Here is a 23,009-nt window from a genome sequence, read left to right on the forward strand (position 1 = left end):
AATGCTTTGTTGATCTATATTGTACAGTAGTTTCCAGATTTCCACATCAGAGTTTATCATTTTAACCTCAGAAGTCTATGATGCATTCATAAGTATTGATGCAAAAGGATTTGACAATATAATTAATAACAATTGCAGCTTAAATGCAAACTCTTAAGCTAATAGATACACTAAGCTTTTATAAAGCCTCGAGATTAATCGTTGTTGGTGCAACCCAATCTGTTTTTCATCATGAGCGCATGCATGTGGGTTAAATAAGGACATGATTTTTACTTATTTTAATGTCCTTTTTTTTTTTCAGTCTCTTAAGTGAATGCTCGTGTACGTCACAGCTTGCCTGCTCCTTTCAACAGCATCATGCCCTGCTTTTATAAGAAATAATTAAAAATAAATGTGCCCGGCTTGTTCCATTTTGGCTGCAGGAGTCGCTGCTGATGGAGTCACTGACTCCACCGCCTCTGCTATTAGACTTTACTGTTTTATTACACACATGAGGGAAAGCCATTAATGTCCATGACAGAATCAGAGAAAGGATTTAGGGTGGGAATGCGTTGCTTTATTACTACAACAATAATATCTCAATGTAGCGCATTTTAATTGCAGAATACGATTTTTTTTCTAATTACCCAATCATGCTATCTTTAGTACATTTGCTGATCTACTTTAGACACCTTAAAGCCTGTGGTCTTGGGTTGTATATCAGTGACACTCTATGTAGCTGTTAAATGCTCCAAATATTTAGATTGGTTTCTCTATTTGTATTTAAAACTCAAAGTTGGCATGTCAAGATCATTACTCAACATACTCTGGCTCTACATCAGATCATAATTAGTCTACAGAACTATGGGTTTATTTAACCACGTTTATGATGTTCTAAATTATCTGCCATATGTTTTAAACAGATTTAGTTGGTTGTATTTCCTTAAATATAAATGCAAAGTTCAATTTAAACTACTGCAACCCTGACTGGAATGTAATGAAGAACTGCAACACTTTCATGTTGTTTTTGTTGTTGTTTTTGTTTTGCTACTGTACAGGTTGTTTTCATGAATGTGGCCTTTGTTTGTCTCACAAGCTCCTTGCACACGCATCGTCTGACCTCATTTCCAGCGCATATTATTCTTGAAAATAAAAATCCTTTCTAGCAGGCTCTTATAAAAAATAATAGTGTACCTTATTAGAATCCAAACAAATAGTTTAGACCTATAGTTCATATTCATTAACATACTTACTATTAATTAGTTTATTATGCTTTCTGATATTTTAACATTTTAACTCTAACACATGAGTTGAGGTCATTTAAATCAAAACATTTTTTATTCAGCCATTAAGATTGCAGGAAAATAATTCCACTTGTTTCTATTCTACTCTCTATGGCTTTTTAATGGTCCCTTTTATTTCGTATTACAGTATTATTTGTTAATGCGTGCCAACTGTTCTTGCAACTATTATAGAGGAAGTGGTTCTATAAGTGGTTGTAGGGTTTCGCAGACATTCCAGTCCCATGCTGTATAAAGGAAACGTTCATCGATAAGTCCGAAAGTAATAAAAAATGTATTAATCAAGCTTTTTCTAATCCTGCAAGAACTTGTACTTGTTTACACCAAGCTGTTCCACTTATATAACATCATATTTATGTAAAAACTGTGCTACGGTACAGTAAGACTAGGGATTCGAAATTTAGAAAGAATATGAATGTAAAATGCAAACAAGATAAAGATCATGCAGTATGTGTGTTTCAGATGTTTAGAAAAGATTCATGAGTTTAATATGAATATTTCTGGATTTAATTCACTTACTAAAAGTCTGACTTTCTTGTCAGATGACAGAATTACAACCAAGTGCAGCAGAATTGAGGTAATGATTATTACCTCATGCACTTTTAAATCAATGGATTTGGATTAGCAAAAGCAAAAAGACAGCCAGAGACATTTTATTTATATTTGGCCAGCAGCCACCATTGCCATCGAACCAACCTGTCCATTGGCCCAGGCTGAAACCATTGGCCCAGGCTGAAACCATTGGCCCAGGCTGAAACCATTGGCCCAGGCTGAAACCTGTTTTCCTGTTCAAAAAACAAGATATTGAAATCTATGACACACAGTTTTAAATATAAATTTTGTAATGATTTTTGTTTATAAGCAAGCTTCCAAAAATAGTTTTATCAGAGGGCAACATGGTAGTCTTGCTTACATTGATAGCCAGATATAGTAACATATTACAGTACAGGCTTGATTCAGATTTGAAATTCAGATTTGGATTTACACTTTAGTATTGAGTGTCACATAATAGACTGTCTATATTAATGTGCTCAATCACATTTTTTACATTTATGGAAGGAGTCTCCAGCCACAGTGTTTAAGTTGGGCTTGCTTGTGAACATGACAGGCTTCATTATTTTGTATTATTAATGTCAAGATTAGTTTTATAACTTACTGTGGAAGATTTTTTGGAAGAATTTCCACAGCTTTAAAGTAATTAGAAAACTTTCTTTCGGCTTCTCCCATTAGGGGTCGCCACAGCGGACCATCTGCATGTTTGAGTTGGCACATGTTTTTACGCTGGATGGCTTCCTAACGCAACCCTCCCCATTTATCCGGGCTTGGGACCGGCACTAAGGCTTGTGCAACCCTAATGGCTGCGGTTGGTTCTCTGACCGGGGATCGAACCCGGGCCGCAGCAGTGAGAGTGCCGCATCCTAACCACTAGACCCCCAGGGAACCTTGCTTTAAAGTAATTTGAAATAGATAAAAATCAAATTCTTTAATAAATTAGCATTATAATTTTTGTCACATTGCTGTGGTATATAGGTACTAAATAACAGCAGTTATTGGAAATTCATAATAATAACTGGATTTTTATTAGTAACTCTACTTAATATTATTTATCATACAACCCCCTCATTGATTATTTTTCCAAAACATGCTCCCAAGTGCTTTATTTGTAAATGAATGTGTTTTATGTTATATTCTTAATTTTTCTTGTCGGCATTATCTTTTATCAAAACATCTCTAATATGACTTTCAGTACCGCTGCATTACCTGATATTATTCATTTCAGACCTGTTACTAGTTTATGTTATTAATGTGGTATTACGTTAAAGCATATAATCAATGTCTAATAAGCATATTTCTAGTAACACTGTAATTAGAATGATATTAAAATTGCAAGCACAGGATTTGTCTGAAAAATTATACCACACAACATTCTGACCCCAGGAACCACTGAGCTCATTAATATACATATAGCTGAAATATTTATCTTTTTAAATCTATTTAATATTTTTCAACATTTCAAGTAAAATTTGGTGCCTAATAGTAAATGGTAAAGTAAAATTAATTAACATAAAATAAAATAAAAATGTTTTAATTTAAAATTGTCCATCATTTGTCATTTTAGTTTTATGTTAGTGTTTTACAATTTAACAGAAAACTCATTTTCTTATTTTGCAGCATGCCCACAATGCATTAAAACAGAATGAGAACTATTAACAGGATTCCACCACTGCATCATCATGAATTCCAACTAATGCATTCATTTAACAGAATGCAAAAGGAATAATAATTTGCACAGTTTCGCAGTGAGTTTGAGCTATACTCATGTTTGGCTGAATGAGCATTGTGTTAAGGTTTCAGAACACGTCGTGATACTGGTGCCATCCTGCAGTGTGTCTGGTTTTATAAGAATATAAATACACACTAGAACCAAGTCTTTGTGTTCGACCTGCATGCGTCAGGCTTTTTATGTATGTTCTGTCCTACTTGTTCTTGCTATTCATCCCACTTCCTCAGTCTCTCCATCACTGCACTGTACACCCCCTCAGTCTATTTACCTTTTTCTTTTGTGCCAATGTTCTTTTCAATCTTTAACTTTTTTTTTCTATGTAAATTCCAAGCCTTTAAAGGACTGATAATATTGCTGTTTTATCATCTTTCACCCCTTTTCTGACTGTCTGAGTGTTTCTCTTCTTTAAACACATGCATCTCAACAGCCTGAGGTCCAGCCATCTAGAAAAGATATTCAGGGAGACTCAGTGAATGGGTCGCATATGGTAGGTGTGCTCTACCTAAACCGTAGCTGTTTTTGGCTTTACGAACATGTATCTGATCTATTATTAATCAGGTCCAGTGATTATATTGACTCTTTTAACACATTGGGTTGTATTTTCATGCTTGTCCTTTATCCAATACAGTCATGTGAAAATGAAAGCACACCCGCTTTGAACTCTGTGGTTTTCTGTATCAGGACATAATAAAAATCATCTGGTGCTCATCAGCTCATAGTATTAGGTAAATACAACTTCAGGTGAACGTCAACGCATGAAATATAACACATTATTTATTTTTACAAAAATCAAGCCAAAATGAAAAAATGCCAAGTGTGGAAATCTTACAGCTTTACTCCTCATTTTGGATTTAAGAGGCTAAGGAGCAGCCAGGTACTGCTAATTAAATCAAATAAAATCATCAGAGAGTGTCACCCCCTCTATAGAAGCATACGTTGTAGCATTTTGCAGGTCTAGAGCATTGAGGTGTGTCCTTTGGACAGATTGGAGATGTTTTGCCATAATGCACAGCACAATTTTTGAAGAAGCCAAACACAATATATCACACAAAAACTTTGACCAACTGTCAAGCATGGTGGTAGAGGGGTGATGATTTGGGCAGCCACAGAATCTGGGCAGCTTGCAGTCATTGAATCAAAGTGTTCTAGAGTCAAGCATGGTGCTATGTGTTTCACAGCTGAAGCTTGGCCAAAATATGGTCATGCAGCAGGACAACGATCCCAAGCATATCAGCAAATCTACAATAAAATGTCTGGAAAAGAACAGAATTGAGGAGTTACAATGGCCCAGTCAAAGTCCAGACCTTAAGATGACTGACATGCTGTGGCAGGACCCTAAGAGAGCTGTGCATTAACAAATACCTGCAAAACTCAATGAACTGATTGTATGGTTAATTACATATGATTTTCACAAAGTTTGTTTCATTTCTTTTACAAAGATTTTTGTAAAATAAATAATGATATGTTATAAAATGTCATGGGAGGTTGTTTTTACCTGATTATAAGACCTGATATGGACTATATGATTTTTTTGTCCTGATACATAAAACCATAGAATTAAAATAGGATGTACTTTAAATTTTCACATGACTGTGTCTCCTGCTCACATCAGTTTTTTTCTGTCTACATTCATTCGAATTACAGTTCCTTTTTTAAAAACTGCATAAGAATGGTATACAGGAGCAAACTTTTACTTTTGACAATATTTTTGTATCATTCAAGAAGCAAAAATCAGGGCATGCTGTTATAGAATAATTCACAACTACTGGGATTCAACAATGACAATTCTAGTTTCATTAACTATTCTGACCGTTCTGACCAATCACATGCACCTATGTGTTCTTTAAGTGACCTAGAGGGAATGATTGGATTGGACCCCAATAGTTATTATTTTTTTACTGTGATGCTTTGCCTGCCTTATGCCTTATTTTTGCACACATGCCATGATCAGAGTAAAAATTTATTGCTGTATGATGCAGAAATATCTGTTTCTGTACTGAAGTTACTTTTTATTTTTGCTTTCAGTTAAATAGTTATAGGAGCACCTCAGGTCTTACTTGTGAAAAAGAAACAGAAATGCCTCAGTGGAAAGGAGATAAAAATACAAAAGAAATTAAGAAGGTATTAGTTTTGTGTGTATTTGAGTGTGTTTGAGTGTGTGTGGAGTTTTTCTTTGTTTTCTTACTGTGTTCTATCATGACTTGACGTGAGTCCTATATAATCAGACTTGCTGATAATACTGCACAGTGCCTGGCCTTTATTATAAATTCTAAATAATAAACTGGCTTTTAGAACAAAAAAAGCCATCCTACTAGAACGGTACATAAACTTTTGACTTCTCATGTCCCATTTCTGCTTCCTCTGGTGACTTCTCCATCTGCAATCTGCTTTTAATAGACTGCAATCAACCATTCTCATTCCAGCTCACCTTCAACTTCATCACAATGTTTTTCTACTTCCTCCTGTTCATTCCCATCCAGGTACTTTCTGTTCCCTCCATCGTCAGTGTTTCACATTCAGTGTGCTTTATACGTGTAACATCATTTGAACTGAATTTTTTTATTAACATGGTTTCCTTAACCGGTTTCATTTCTCCATCACCTTTCCTTTCTTTTGTCAATTGTCCCTTTCTTAAAACCAGCAAACATCAGCATTCAGGGATGCTGCTTTCTAAAAGAGATGCTAAAGGAGAAACACAGAATAACTCACACGTGGTGAGTTTTTACAGGTTACGCTTCTTAGAAGTAAAGTTTCAGATGGTTGAATTTGTATCTAGTAAGACTAAAGTTAAAAGGTAAAAGGGCAACTACATTAAGCTAATGATTTAAGAAGAGGGCATACAGGGGAAACTGTATGCTACATGGGATTTATAACCTTATCAATTTTAGAGTAGCATCACATTTCAGGCAAAATGAGTCATGACTCTATTTTGACAAGCAGAAGAATACAAACCCTGAGACTAGGTTTAGACACTATATTGCCAAATGTTTGTGGACACTTGACCATCACACTTACATGTGGTGCCTTTTTATGCTCACATTACAATTTCTCCTCACTGGAACTAAGAGGCCCAGGATTGACAATGCTTAATGAACACATGGTTTGCTATTAGTGCAGAAGAGCTTGAGTGTCCCAAAAAGAGCCCTGACCTCAACCCCCTTGAACACATTTGAACAGGTGAGTGCACCTCAGGCCTCCTCACTGTCACAATCAGTGCCTGACCTCACTAATGCTCTTGTGGCTGAATGAGCTCCCATTTCCACAGCTATGCTCAAAATCCAGTGGAAAGTTTAGGTTATTACAACAGCAAAGTAAAGCGGCATCTGGAATGGAATGTTCAACAAGCACATATGAGTGTGATGATCAGGTGTCCACAAACATTTGGCCATATAGCCTAAAGATTCCTGCTTTTCCATACTCTTAAGTGCATGTTATTCAGTGGCAGTGCTTGCTTTAACCTTGGTTTGGAGTGACAGCATGGTTTTGTGTTATTGAGAGAACTCCAGGCTCTTGAGGCTTTTTATTGTGGGACAGTCTGCCCCGCCTATGTAGTTTGAGTAATTAGACCAAGCCAGAGGAGTGCACAGCAGGCTCTGAAACATTTGGCTGACCGCACTGGGAAGGAGAACACATTTCTCACAGTCCACTCCTCCCCAACCAGATGTCTGACCTGAAACACTTTTCAATTTCATAAAGAAGTCTGTTTTATCCTTCAGCCTGCTTGTGCTCATTATATAAGAGTTCCTCATTAAAAAAAAAAACACTACTGTCAAATACTCCAAGTATTCCAAATATCACAAGAATTCTGAGTAACACTGTTTACTGATGGACATCCAGTCTGTCTATTCTGGCGCCTGTATCACATAAATCATAAACTGTCAAACAGTGCACGGTGTAAATACAGAAAAAGTAAGGCATCTTTTCTGTTGTTTCCCTTTCACATTCTTCCACCTTTTTCAAATTGTATTTTTTCTCTCTCCTGTCTTTACCTGCCTCGCACCTGCCAGCGCACTGTTGGGAAAGTGTCTCTGGTGGTTGAAGCTCGAGCTGAGACTCTGATTAATCTCTATGAGAACGATCACAGGCCCAAGGGTACCTGTTTAACCTCACCGGTAAGACACATAGTGTCTCAAAGCTTCAAGTTTGAGTGTAAATGTAAAAAAAAAAGAATAAAGTAATAATTATTTACAGTATACAGTAATTTACAGTTATCATAAAGACCTTGTAGACTGTATTATTGTTCTACTACAATGCCTGAATGATGCTAAAACTCTCTACTCTGCTATATTTCCAAAACACATAATTTTTTCCTTGCATTCTGTATTTCTTATATGTGGCTCAACTGTATTTATTTTAACTATTGAGTGTATGCACATATTTTGAAGGGGGCTCATTGAATGCTTTCATTCTTATTAAAATGATATAAATATTATGCTCTAAACATTTACACTTTCCAGACGTGAAAGCTGTTTAACACCTGAAAGATTTCAGGGTGACATGTAAGACAGCGCTCTCAAAGACTCTCATTAAACTATCAATCAAAGCATTATCTTTTGGAAAATTATGTTCATTACACCAGTACATCTCCTGTCAAGGCACACTGAAGCTGTCACTTGAATCGAAGAAATATCTTTTTTCATGTAAGAATTACATTTGGGAGTTGATTTGCATGTGCATACTCTCACACACTTGTTATTTCTTCAGGGTAACCTGGATGTGAGTTGTGACCCAATATCCCTGTGTACACCTGCTTAACATCCAACACTATCCTAGCAAAACAGAAAACAATCAGGGTTATTAAGCAACAAATCAGATACATGAGTCTTTATTTGCATCGACTATTTTGTCTTAGTAGCACATAAATACAGCTAACACCAATTAATTTTGCCTGAAACTAGCCTAAATTGTGACCCTAAGGCTAATGATAATGTAGCTAAAAGTGAGAGTGAAAAGCTTCAATAACCATCTCTGATTTAGCATTTGTAAATAATGCTGCTGTTATACTAGTCCTGCACAAGCTATGAATAATGCCAATGCACCAGCTACAAATGTGAGTGTGAATAAATAATTTATGGCATTTAGCAGACGCCCTTATTCAGAATGACTTACAGTTATCTTATTTATACAGCTGAACAATTGTGGGTTAAGGGCCTTGCTCACAGGCCCAGTGGTGGCACCTTGGTGGTGCTGGGATTTGAACCCAAGACCTTCTGATCAGAAGTCCTACCTGAGCTGCCATGTCCCATATCACAGTATTATAACTTGGAACACGCTGATCTTTATTTAGGATATAACCCAATATGAATTAATTACTCAGATTAAAAAGATATTGTAGTTTAAATGATTACAGAATAAAAAATGAATAGGAGGCGGACAGTTCTTTGTTTTCCGAAAGGTTACCAAAAGGGTTCGCAAGGAATCTGGCTCTATATTGGGACTGCTTTTAACATAATCACCCTTAATAACTACCTATTCGTTAAAATAGGCTGCTTGTGTGATCATAATTTGAGAAATAGAGGCAATTCAGTTCACAGGTGAGTACAAACAAATATATTAAGCAGAATTAAAAAATGTTCAACATTCATATTTGAGACCAGTAATGGACTTGATTGACAAGGTGAGGATTTTACACATGCTGTTATTCACACAGTGCTGACATTTACACTTTTAGGGTTTGCTACTTTTTTTTAGTGTTTGCAGGGGAATAACAATGGGGTTCATTTACAGTGTGTATATATATATATATATAAGCCAGAAAAAACGCAGAAGTGACACTTATATCATACATGATACTGGCATTGTAGATCCCAAGCCAGGTCTTTGATGAAGGTCTACTTTAAGAAATCATGAAATTATGAAATTTTGAGAAGAATAAAGTCAGAATAACTACTTTTCTGGTTCATACACTGTTACGAGAACTCTCCCTGAGCTCATTATTTAAAAATGCCAGCATTCCAGGAATCCTTTTTTGTTTGGTTGTTTTTTTTTTTATGAAGAAATGATGAAGTTACATAATTTGTTTAAGATCTTTCCCACAGCAGCCTACACCCTGGACGCTCATCCAAATACCTTGCTAGACTGATTCAGTTTTTCTTTCCCACTTATTTTTCTTTTTCCCAGAGTTCCGCAAGGAGGGAATTCCCCCAAAGTTCGGGTGATGTGTGTTATGCGTGCAAGAAGCGAGTGTATGTGGTGGAGCGCTTGAGTGCTGAAGGGCTGTTCTTCCACAGAGAATGTTTCCGCTGCGATACCTGTAGCGCTCCTTTATGTCAAGGCGGACAGGCTTTCGACTCTGAACAGGGTAATGCTGACACAAAGTTAGCATGTTGCTTTTGGCTTTTATTTTTAGCGCCAGATTTACACTCCTCTTTCTCAGTGCTCTCTGAAAAGTGGTTCTTTTTTTCCTCTCACAGGAAAGCTGTATTGCAAGCTCCATTTCTCTCAGCGTAAATGTGCTGTAAAGCACGGCAGGATATTGGAGCCACAGATGGTAAACTTTTACCATAATATTTGCTGTAAAGCCTTGTTCCTATACATTGTAATTATTTTGACATCATCCATTTCTCTTCCCCTTTTCCTTAGCCACCTGAAAGCACCACCCAGATAAGTCCAAGTCCAAATCCAGCCACGAGTGACAGCAGCTCCACGCAGTCTCCAGGTACTCTATCCTCTGTGCTGAAGAGAAGCCTGCTCTGGCCCCTGCACGTGAGCCGGGCTGTGTGTGCAACGCCCCGGCGCGTTTGTAACTGGCTGGGTGGGAAAGTTCAGGCTGTGGGTCTGCACCTCAGGGAAAATGCAGATGACTACACCGTCTTGTACGAGCTGCTGAGCGTGGGGTTGCCCCTGCTCGTGGCACTCTATGAAATCCTGCTGCAGATGCATGCCGAGACCGGACCTCTTGACCTGCAGCTCCTGCAGCAATGGATCGAGCAGCACCTGGGCCATGGCTTCCTCACTTAGACCAATAGGTTAAAGCATTTATGATTTCTCTTCCTCCATTTTTGAGCTAAAACGTTCCAGCGCTCGAAAACTGATGGCTAGCTGAGAATACTCAACAATATTCTTGAATTAAACATTTTGTTCACTTGACATGCTGTATGAACCTCGAGATGACTGCTGCTCGTAAATTTCCTCTGCCTGAAAGCTGGGAATTGAACAGTTGGTCTTGGAACAATGTCTTTGCCGTTCTCATGTTACAAAAGTTCTCAGAACGTTCGAAAAAAGGAAGGGCAAAAGGGAAACATTTGAAAACTGAACTTTAAGCACTTTAATGAATGAGCTGCCTGGGATTGTACCCATGCAGGATTGGGAGTAATGATTTCTGCATGGTGTGTACAATAATCTAAAATAATTGTGTGTGTGTATGTGTGTGCTGCAAGTTTACTGACACAAACCTGTATTGAATCTGCTTTCGGTCTCGTGCAATGAACCTGCCAAACCAAACAGGGTGTTATCATCTACCCCATCCTCATATTCCACTTACTGATACCGAACGATTACTGTACACAGTTCATCATGAAATTCAGACTTCTGGTTGATATGCTTTACTCTGGTATGGCCTTTTCTTAGAATTCATAGTTTGTGAATTTCACATAATTTTTCCACTTTCCAATGCTGAATCTGATGAAAAAACTAAACAGAGCATGGCTGCACATTTTTTTTTGTTTATCACAGATAGCAACCTGTTATGGGCTTATATACTGGTGCCATCTTTTATAAGCTTTTTATGAGTTTTCCGTTTTAATCTAGAGGAAAGTCAGAGAGTGTTGTATACGCACAAAATTATAAGTGGTCAAAATCACACAAAGCAGAACAGTCACACACGAGTTTTTAGACATCATTTTTATCGTCATTACATTGTGCCAGGGGTGTCAGACTTGCTCATTTGGGGGAACAGGCTACGTTACTAAGTCTGATGTCAGGTGAGGTCTAGCTCTCTAGGTCCGGTGGGGCCTGAAGTGTAGCTTTAGGATCTTTGTCTTTAACTAGCTAAAGTGGAACCCAGTGTAAGCTGTTGCAGCACATCTGTCCTAAAGATTCCTGATTCCTGATTCCTGAGATGTTCAGACATGTTTTTCTGCTCATCATGTTTGTAAAGTTATTTGACTCTCTGTTGACTTTCTGTCAGTTCAAACTGGTCCTGGCTATCCTCTGATCACAAGTCTCTCATGCACACGCCATTTCCATCCAAAGAATTGCCACGTACAGGATGTTTTTTTGTTTTGTTTTTTGCACCATTCTGTGCACCATACACTGTTTTGTGTGGGAAAAACCCAGGAGAGCATCAGTTTCTTAAATAGTCAAACCAGACCATCATACCACAAAATTACTGAGATCATTAACTGGGTTTACATGTTTTGAACATTGAAATGTTTTCCCGAAAGTAGAAAACCAGATCCAAGCTCCTTTAATGTTCAATCTTCCATTATAATCAGGGTTCACGTTTTTATTTACATTTAAAACATGGCTCTAGAACTGACTTGAGTCACATGTGTAACACCCCTGAATTATATAATAGTGTTCCTGGGCTGTTTTGTGAACAGTCTGAATGCACTGAACATTTTGCAATCTGTTTTCTATGGAGATCTGTATTTTTATACACTGGAAGGTATGTTTTGTACTGTTCCGTTATGTGCCTTTCTTATGTTTGCTTTATGTTCCATTGCTTCTAAACTGTACATTGACACGAAATGCACAAAAACTGCATGCTGTTAATCTCTCAGTGTGTAGCTTTAGTAGCGTAATGTTACCTGCTTCATATTTCATGTTTCTTCTCTTTCCTTTATTCACTTGTAGTCTTTTTCGACTCTTCTGCTGTGTCCACACCTGACATGCTCTGAGTCACTGACAGACTCAAGGTGATCACCTACATGCTCCCATGACACACTGTTCATTTGATTGCATTACATAACAGAAATGACGTGCATGGCGAACAAGCTACATCAGCTCTTAACAGCTAATTTCCTGTCTGCAGGGGTAGTTTATTTTCAGTATCAGTGTTTGCACAGCAGAGTTATGCTGTTTGAATTCGCATCTGATGTGTCATTGCTGGGAACGGCACGGCCGTAAGACAAGGCACTCCCTTTCAGCTTTTCGTCTTTACTAGAAGTCATGACTAACAGGAATGTTGTTCCTGTGCTTTCCTACGCAGCACCTACACTACACGTTTTATTCATTTTTCTCTTCTTCTCTTTCTGCTGCAGTTAACGAAACCCATCAACAGATATTTTGATTTTTAGAAACCTGAACGATGTTAGAATAGCACCTTTTACCTGACATGTTGCAAAACTGTATTAAGGAAACCACTTTTTGCTTTATTTATGCCAAGTCCCATGCATTTAATAAATGAAATGAGCATCCTGAATTCTCACTTCTTTTAAAAATACACATGGAAAAAAAAAACCTGAATGTGTTTTCTTATTGTACATATAATGACTATATGAAGAAAAACAATTTCCTTATAAAGCATGAGTACCATAAACGGAAATGAAAGTACACAGATGTACGTGTGCAGATCTGATATAATGTGAACTCTTATCATTCTTTCCATTGCAAGATGTAGCTATTTATGAGCGAGTGGTGCCATCACTACCCGCTTTCGCAACACTGGGCGTACTGATATGGCTGGAAAACGCTGAATGTAACAGGCTGAGATTCATCTCTCAATATCTCTCTCAATCTGTAACCTGCTAGACCTCACAATGCATAAAATACTTCAATAAGTCCCTCATAGTTTTCCTTTCTTTTCCTGTTCTTTACTTTTGTAGTTAAGCTCCTCAGGTTCTAGAAGTTAAAAGTTTCCAATTGAGTTTCTAATAGTTTCACATTCATGTTTATCTTTATTCAGTTCCTGGTCAGTATCACTCTACTCAGTAAACTTCCTTCGTTTTAATTCTCTTCAGAGGAAAGCAAAAACAGAATATATTAAGAATATTATGTTCTTGAAATCAACTTTATTTTAATCTTTTACCATTAAATTTCTGGCATTTGGTGGACACCTTTGTCCAGAGTTATACTTCTGAGCAGTTGTTTAAGGGCATTGAGTCCCAGCATCGGCAGCTTCATGGTGATGCTGGGATTCAAACTCGCAACCATTCAGAGGTCCAGTGTCATCACCTCTAAGGTATCGTTTAACCACAGTTTGTTTGGGTAGGTGATCTATCTTTAATATTGACCTCCAAAACATCTCCAGACATCTCGCTTCATGTGCTTCACTCTTCAGAAAAACCAGAAGTACTGAAAGTACAATTACATCTGTCAAACAAACTGACATAAAAGTTCTGTCACATTCAATGTTACATATTTATATGCTCATGTTTGGGTTTTCTTCTATCATAAGTGCATCCAGAGAAGTACTGATTATATCCAACACTGAACATCCTAATGCTATGCATTTTATTATGAAGACCCGGATCAGCACAGGATTACAATTCATTTAACCCCTTTCCCTGTTTTCTCTATATCTCTACAAAGGTAAGGTGTGTGTGTGTGTGTGTGTGTGTGTGTGTGTGTGTGTGTATTTGTTTGACAAAGTCATCTGCTCCTCTGTTAAGTCTCAGTTCTGAAAGCTCACGAAGTATTGTTTAAAAGGCATGGCTTGGGAATGAACACCGTGCGGTCTGTATTTGTATAAATTATGAGTTTCAAACCAGTCAGCTTCACTGAACCTCTGCCAGAAGCACTGATTATAACTTTAAATGGCTTGGGGTCATGTGAAGCTCATTATTTATTTTAATGATGTCATAATTTGTTTTGATTGAAAGTTGTTCAAATTTAATCATATGGAGGTAACAGGAACAAGTGAATGACTTACATTATAGCAGCTATGTACTCGTCCTTTCATCAGCTTATTTTGTCTTTCTCTGAATCAAGTAACTCAAATAAACTAAATGCACTTTACTGAGAAACTGCAAAACACTCTTCTTCAAAAACAAATGTGCGATTAAGTTGCGATTAATCGCTAGGTAACTCGCGACTATTGTGCATTAATCGCACATTTTTAACTGAAAAATATGTATATTTTATAGAGATAGCAGAGAGCGCACCCTGTCTGTTTTCTATATTTTACTAAAGTTATTTTGAGTGTACACAAATAATCGATTATTAAATATTTTTATCGATTGACAGCTCTAATATTATTATGACGTGAGGTCCAGATATCAGCAAATAAATATATAGAGGAAATGTATCACTTACACATAGAGATAGCGAGAGTACACACATCCTTTACTTCTACTTAAGTAAAGGATGTGTGTACATTTGCTATCTCTATGTGTAAGTGATGGATTTCCTCTATATTTATTTGCTCATAATTACATCTCAAACCAGAGGCAGAAAGGAATTAACGAGCGTTAAAAACAGGAAATAAAATGCTGCCCTCTATTGGTTGTACCACAGCACCACAAAACTTTACATTAGATATTGTTCAAACAGAAGCAGAAACCAGACATTTTACAGCGCAAAGTGCTTGTGACTAAAAAAGCACAAAGAGTGCAAACTGTAACTGTACCTCAGATCTCCAAGCCGCAATGCACGGTTTTTCAGATTATTATTAAAGAAAAAAATGCCATTTAATGGGACAGTTACAGTTACAGCTGCCTTCATTCTGGTAAATCTTTGGACTTTTTTTTACTTTTTTTTTTTTACAACCCTGATGCATTTAATAATATTTTATTCAAGCTGCCACATCATAAAATAAGGGAAACGTTACAACCCAAAAAATATTAAATATCTGGGCACAGAGCTAAAAAATGTAAATGCTGAGAGAAATCCAGATGAGCTTTAATGAGAATGTTATTGGCTACCAAGGCAAATTTTCCAACAGGTTTTATTAACTTTTTTTTTTTTTTTATGTCAAAATATATAGTGGCTATGCATTTATATGGAATAGATACTATTTGATTCTAGATACCACGTGTGCAACCTCATATTTCCCCCTCAAACAGAACAAAAATGTTAACAACTTAATAATATAATAATATAATATATAATAATATATACCTTATATGTGACCATTGATCGTTTAGCAGCAGTGTGTGCAAACAGTTTTAATAAATAATTCATGTGTGTGTGTATGTTTTTGTGTGTGTGTGTGTGTGTGTGTGTGTGTGTGTGTGTGTGTGTGTGTGTGTGTGTGTGTGTGTGTGTGTGTGTGTGTGTGTGTGTGTGTGTGTGTGTGGTGAGGTTATTTTTCCTGTTCGACCCAGGACATGGTGACCTCAGCGGGTGTGTGTGTGTGTGTGTGTGTGTGTGTGTGTGTGTGTGTGTGTGTGTGTGTGTGTGTGTGTGTGTGTGTGTCAGTCCAGTCCCTTTGAATCGAAAATTTGAATGGTTATGAAAAGAAACTTTAACACAGTCTGAACGTGAGGGTCCGAAATGCTTCAGTACATTTTTCCACATGGCAGAAGGGTAAGGAGTGTGTCTGAGGGGTGTGTGTGTGATCAGCTACAATGATGGTGGCTTTCCCAATATAACATTTTGTGTAATTGTCCATGACTAAGGGAAGGAAAAGCTGAATGATCTTCAATGCCACCAAGCTGCCACTGTTGGGCCCATGAGCACTGCCCTTTACCTTTCTGTTTAGTTTGAACTTTCTTAAACAATGTGCTAAATATTTAGCGAGTGCATGTAGATTGGTGTCTTTATGATGGAGCCTGTTAGTTGTTATTATTGTCTCCAGTGTTCTGTATTGTTGAAAGATTTATGATCAAACTCTTAATGTCACCCAAATGAGGATGGGTTCCCCTTTTGAGTCTGGTTCCTCTCAAGGTTTCTACCTCATAACATCTAAGGGAGTTTTTCCTTGCCACAGTCGCCACGGCTGTTTATCAGGGATAACTACACACCCTTCACCTTAACTGTTGATTTCTGTAAAGCTGCTTTGAGACAATGTCTGTTGTGAAAAACGCTATAGAAATAAACTTTACTTGACTTGACTTGTTCTTTCTATTAATATAGGACTTTGAGTTGTCCATTTATTCTTGAGATTACTTTTTAACACAGTTTTTAGCGTAACCCTGTATTATGGAGTTTACCTGTTTTTGTTACGCAATAGCAGGTTAACAATTTACAATATATTTGAGGCATTGGAAAAGGGTTAATGAGTTGTTTTTTCTTTATTAGCTTTTGCCTAGAAAGCAAGGTCAACATGTGTACCCACTTTTTATGGTTTGTTTATGAACATTTTCCTGAGTTTGTTATGGTTATTTGCCATTCCTTCATGTTTAAGTCAAATCATCGGTGTACATTTCCCTTATTGAGCCTTTACATTACTGTAGAACTGTATTTGCTTTAGATCACTTAATATGCACACACAATGCATAAATCTAGAACAATAATCACATTGCAATGTTAGAGTTATCATTAATGTTAGCCATCTAGCTTGTTTCTAATGCTGCTGGTTAATATCGTCTGGGTAGCTTTGGGACTATTGTTGTCTCTCTGCTCCAGTTTCAGCCCAAAATATTGCATGAATGTTTAAAATTCACTGTAGTAGAACAGAAACACACGCCACCCAGGCCAGTAGCTATAAAAATGAGGTTACAATAGCTTTTTTGAGCTTTACAAGCTCTGACACCACAAACAAACATTTTTTTGGTTGAGGCATCTGTTCTTTTTTCTTCTCCACTCTGCATGTTCAATGTCCTGAGGTGAGAAACAACATTATTACAATTTACAAATGACCATGAACACAGTGCAACAAAGTTTCACTTATTGCTCAAAATATTAAGCAGAATAACAAGCAGAAGAGCTTCTTACTTTACTGATAGATATCAATAAGCATTTATAAATGCATGTATGGAAATATCTTGTTTGAAATATAGGTTGTATAATAATGAATCATTGTTAGGTTTTAGAAACTTAAGGTTTTTCCTGCCATTTTAAAGGCAGAAACTAAGGCTGTTATATTAAAAGAAATTGTCAGGGGAAAAAAAATTTTTTTTTGAGAAGTAACTAAATAATTATAATTATTATAAAAAAAAATCTACATTTAAAAATATACAAAGCTTTAAACTGAAACATTAAGATGATAAAGAATTCTCTGTAAAATATTTTTTCAAGGTCACAATTTGAAAAGAATGCGTCTCTCCAATGTAATATCAAGAGAATTTTTAATAAATAAATCAAATTTTAAAAATATATTTGAAGGGTTAAACATATTTTTGTGACTTTTTTGTGAAAAGACAAAAATTATTTCATGCATTATTAAAGAACCGTACTAAATATTTAAATAAAGAGTGCTACATTTAATAATGATTCTCTTTTTAAAGACAAAGTTTTAAATGTTTTAAAAAGCGTATTATTTATAGATTTTTAAGAATTTGAATTTTTAAGATTTTAAAGAATGTCTTCATATGGCTGCTTTTAACTTCCTTCAAATAAAATATTAAGTAAAATTGTAAAAGTAAAAAAAGTTTTTGAGAATTTATGATCATTTCGGAGTAAAACCTGCTCCGAAAGATTAAAATTGTTATTCAAAAGTTTTAAAGTTCCTTAATAGAGAAGTTAAAATCAGTAGCAAACAAAGCCAGACATCAAATAAAATAAAATAATAATTATGATTTTACAAAACTGCCTTTTTAATATTTTATTGAAAAGACCGTTATTGCATTTAAAAATATTTGTATTAAAATACAGAAATATTTACTTTAAGAGAAAAGTTTTCGAGAAATGCCAATCACTCTCACATCAAATTGTACCTTAAAAGATCAGTAATATTAATATTGAAATTATTAATGATTTAAAGATAAAAAGCACTTGAGAAATACAGCACTTCTGTTGTAGGTAAAGTTTTAAAAATGTTTGTTGTAATGAAAGTCTTGTAAATTTGCAGCTTATTTACTCTTTAATCTTCTTCTATACTTTAAGGTTTATATCTAAAAGATTCAGTTTAGGATTTCCAGGTATAATTTTATTTGACTTCTGTTATAAACATTCACATTGTCAATCTGCACTGAATTTACTGAATTTAATCAAATATAATTTAAAATATGATCATATGTCAGTAAAAGGATTATGATGTCCCTGCACTGCACAGTGTCTATTAGATGAGAGGAATGAGAGGTCATGTTTATTACCCCTAGAGGGCGCTGGTGTAATGGATACCTTCCAACCGCCTCCAGATACAATTAAAATAAATAATCCGTTAAAATCATCTAAACTATGTAATTTTATAGTTCAAATAACTCATTATACATAAAACAACATCATATAACTTCATATCCAATGTAATCTCAGCTATGCTTTCAGATAATATTTGCAAAGCACACAAAGAAAAATGACATTTTGTTCCAATGTATATAATCTTAATAAAAGAATGTATCACAATAAAACCCCACCTGACTTGAGCCTTACCCCTAAGCTAGCAACTTAAAAAGTGTCCTCCTGACAGTACATACAGTTCAGCTTGTGACGCAGATAGCACTCCACAAATCAGGAGACTCATCACATGCCCTCCACTGCTTTCACTCCAGTTCTAAGTTCTACATCAATTCACTCCATATTTGCATAGAGTTTAATTTTCTCAACTTTGTCACACTTCTATATCAGTAGATTGTACATTTGTGCGTGTGTGTTTTAAAATACAGGTGGCTGTGGATAAAATGGACACTAATATTATAGATGACAGCAAGATGTAGGCCTGGTTTTGCAAGTTCTCTGTCTGCCCATGTGGGTTTGCTCTGGTTTCTGTCTGCTGTAAAAAAACAAAAACAAAAAACAAAAAAAACATGCTGATTAGTTACACAAAAAAGAAAAAGAAAAACAGGTTGATTGGTGACTGTAGTATGAATGATACATGCCCCTGATTGGTTATGCTTATTTTAATAATAATCATATTCTAGCTGCACTTTCTCTTCTAACAGTACCTCTATTCATCTATACACTGTTGACTCTTTAACGTTCATTCCCACACGTGTGCCAGCATCATGAGATGGAGGCAGATTTCGGCCATTTCCTGCTCTCCCCTTTTTTTTTCTTGGAAAAGATAACATGTGGGAGATGTGGATCCCGAAGCAGAAGGTTATCTTCTCGTTCCATCCCGAGTGAAAAGGTTGCAGATGCTTATGAACATTGCTTTATTGTTGTTTCTTATGAATGTCTCAGTTCAGCATCATCTCTTCTCGGCTGAAATAAACACTGACCTTCAGTAAGATGGAGATGTGAGAGCTCTGATTGTATGCTTGATAAGGGCCTGGGGTTTTTGGTCTCATTCTCACTTTTAATCTATTTATTTGTTTAAGTTGCTCTGTATTTGTGCAGCCTGTAACGTTTCTTCTTTACGTTGCAGGTTATTTTGTGTATTAAGTAACAGGTGCTATATGTACAATTCAATTATATTGCTTGAGGGGGGAACATTAGAAAATCGTTTAAAAAGGCACACGCTCTCTGCTTACGCCATTCATGGAAACAGATAGCTGGTTGCAAAGCATTTAGCTCAATCATGCTGGCCAGATGATCTCTTTTGCATTGGATTACTGGTGCGTCAGGCGCGCAGCATTTCATGCCTGGAGACAGACAAGGACACAGATAGAAAAACCAAGGTCAGAGGGTCACTTGTTGCTGGGAGAGTGTACTTAGATCAGTGCTTCTGTGTGTGTCTGCACTCACTATCTGAGCATGGCCAGAGTTGTTGTATCTACCGTGTAACTGTCCTTTATATTGTACTGTGGCACCTTAAAATTTTATGTCAAGTTCTACTGCAAGGCCTCTAAATTTCAACAAACCTGAGAAGCCGTCAAAACAAGTCAGAAACAAAGAATTGAGTAGGTTTCTGCCACAAACTGTCCTTTTATTTAACTTTAAACACCCTGCCCTGTGTCATTAAACAAATTAATAATTTATGCAAAGGTAATAGCAAAACTGTGACTGTGCCAAAAAGATGCCATATGCCAAATATCAGTACTCAAGCAAGGAGAGTATCAATCAGAGAAGCTGCCAAGAGGTGAAGGTTAATTAGTAAAATCAACCACCACTATGCTTCAATGTAAAATGGTGTTCTCATATTGATTTTTACCAAATTTTTAGTTTTTCCAAAAAAATTGTCTGTGTCTCCAACATGAATTTTAACAACTTCACATGGGATTTCATATACATGACCTCTTAGTTGCTTCTTTGACTAATCCCCTCCTTTACTCGCTCACTGAGTTTTGGTGGACAATTTTTTTTTTTTTTTGGCAATGTGCCCAATTCCTTCCATTTTAAATCATGGATTTCTTTTACAGGAGGTGCAATGTTTGTGATTATTTTATTGTTAGGCATTATTTTGTAAAGATTTAAGATTTAAAGATTTTAATCCTAATAAAATCCACATTTATTCCAGATTGTAATGCTACAAAAGTGGATTGAATTTTTGGCACTTATAAGCTCTGCACTTGTGGGCTCATACTGATAAAATGTTCACTCTGTTCCATGTAGAACAACTGTGCTTTTATGTGTATTTATTTACTTGTTGCCAGGAACACACCAGAAGGAGTTCACTGTTCTGTATCTTCACCTGGGAGCTGGAGGATGACCTTGAGGCCTGGCCGATGCTGTCAGGTGCAGCAATTTTGCACAGCAGGAATAGATGGCACAGATCCACAGAGGCAGTAAGAGAGAAAAAAAGGACTATCTGAGAGTAAGCAGTGTGTGTGTGTGTGTGTGTGTGTGTTTGTGTGTGTGTGTGTGGTGAGGTTATTTTTCCTGTTCGACCCAGGACATGGTGACCTCGGCGGGGAGGTTTAGAGTGGCACTGCAGATGCAAGTCGGAGCCCGGAAGCCCCGAGCTTGAGTGGGAAGAGGGTGGGTGCGGAGAGAAGTGGAGGTGGGAGGGCAAAAAGAAGAGCACTCACGTCTCTGCTGTGCTGTTCCAGCTGTGAGGCACGCCAGGCTCAGAATGAGCCACAGAGACAAAACAGCAGATCAAACACAGCTAAAAGGACCGTTAAGGAGCAGCACAAACACACTCTCACACACACCAGTTACACCCTGAAACCCATGTGCAGACTGAAGAGCTGTCGTATTCCACATTCTTTAAATGGTAACAGTTTGGGTATACAGTAAGTGTAAAGATAGCAATGGTGGGAGGATTAGGTGCAGAATGAGACAATTCTCATTTTACATGTGAAGGAAATTCTGTCTTTTCTCCTGATTTTCAGGTTCACAGTTCAAAGAGTAACTGATTAATACTAATAGTAACAGTCACTGAAGTAAGAACTAGTGACAAGTCATAAAAAATGTATATGTGTGTTAAGAAGTTTTATATAAAAAAATCTCTCTCTCTCTCTCTCTCTCTCTCTCTCTCTCTCTCTCTCTCTCTCTCACACACACACACACACACACACACACACACACACACACACACACACACACACACACACACACACACACACACACATAGGATGAGATTGAATGAGTTTGTTATGCTTGCAAATCGAATGTTGATTATTTTTTTATACTGCCGAGTAAAAAAAAAGAAGGCAAAATGAATGGTGAGAGTAATTTTCCCTTCTTTTTTTTTTTTTATAGTGCCATTTTAATTGCATTTTGCAGTTCAATTAAAGTTATGTAGGGTTTTTTTTTGGTTCTATGTGTCACTCTTCATTTTATCTTTTAATCGGAGTTAATTGTAATGCGTGAAAAACGAGTGTTTTGTATAATCTTTTACATGCCAGTCTTTGATAATCAGTCAAAAAGCTTTTTCTCTGCTCTGTGATCTGCAGTTCTTTACGTAAAACACTATTTATTTTAATTATGATTAAAGACAAGCTTAGGTCAATGCATTTTTGAAATCATAAATTCCAAAAGAAATGGAAAACTTGGGATAATAACTAGAAATGGGGCTGCTTTACAGATGTGAGGCTTTAAACCCTGCACTGTATTGTGCTCAGTTTAAAGCCACATTGAATTTGGCAGTGTCTTTGTGTGAAACTGGATTACGATACACTCGCACAAATACCAAAACTAAAACGTGCTCATAAAAGTGGACGAGTGAAAAATATTAGTGACATATGGCAAAGCTCTGGAGTGTTTACTGTTCAGAAAATATAATTTGGAGAAATATAATTTCAATGTGCAATGGAAAGAATTAAAACCATGCAGCAAGCAGCACTAATGCTCTAACATAAACTAGACTCTGCACTGGGTGTCATCTTTACCTGTTATACTCTTTTTTGTTGTGCACAGGGAATTACGGTGCAAATTGAGCCTGGCAGTATTCCATATTTTGAATTGAGCAGACTTATCTCGGGTGGGAAAATCAGATAAAAGGGAAAGAATATGCACTATGCACAGCTACAGTACTATTAGCATTCAAACATGAAATGAGGTGGAAATTGCATTGTACTATACAATGGAGGTAATGAGTGTGACAGGAAAATGGGAAAAGAAGGTATGAGCATCATGCTGCATTATTTTTTCCTCTTTTTTTTTCACCCACGGAATAAAAATGCACAAGGTCGAAACAA

General features: G+C 36.6%; 1 protein-coding gene across 12 annotated transcripts in view; it reads left to right on the forward strand.

Annotated features, from left to right (window-relative positions):
* Positions 1-12,928, forward strand: part of mical2a (microtubule associated monooxygenase, calponin and LIM domain containing 2a) — a 53,805-nt gene extending 40,877 nt beyond the window's left edge. For 2 of the 12 annotated variants that reach the window (XM_083558844.1, XM_083558852.1), the window contains 3 exons: positions 9,685-9,865; positions 9,978-10,054; positions 10,147-12,928. In XM_083558844.1, coding sequence (XP_083414970.1) covers positions 9,685-9,865; positions 9,978-10,054; positions 10,147-10,524 — 636 coding nt within the window. In that variant the 3' untranslated portion in view covers positions 10,525-12,928. Of the gene's footprint in view, positions 1-3,991; positions 4,052-5,589; positions 5,686-5,961; positions 6,045-6,205; positions 6,279-7,571; positions 7,677-9,684; positions 9,866-9,977; positions 10,055-10,146 lie in introns of those variants that run through there. The other 10 variants (XM_083558849.1, XM_083558843.1, XM_083558845.1 and 7 more) reach the window with 10 other exon arrangements.
* The last annotated feature ends 10,081 nt before the right edge of the window (positions 12,929-23,009 follow it).

Source organism: Silurus aristotelis (assembly GCF_946808225.1).
Source record: "Silurus aristotelis genome assembly, chromosome: 13".
Taxonomy (NCBI): Eukaryota; Metazoa; Chordata; class Actinopteri; order Siluriformes; family Siluridae; genus Silurus; species Silurus aristotelis.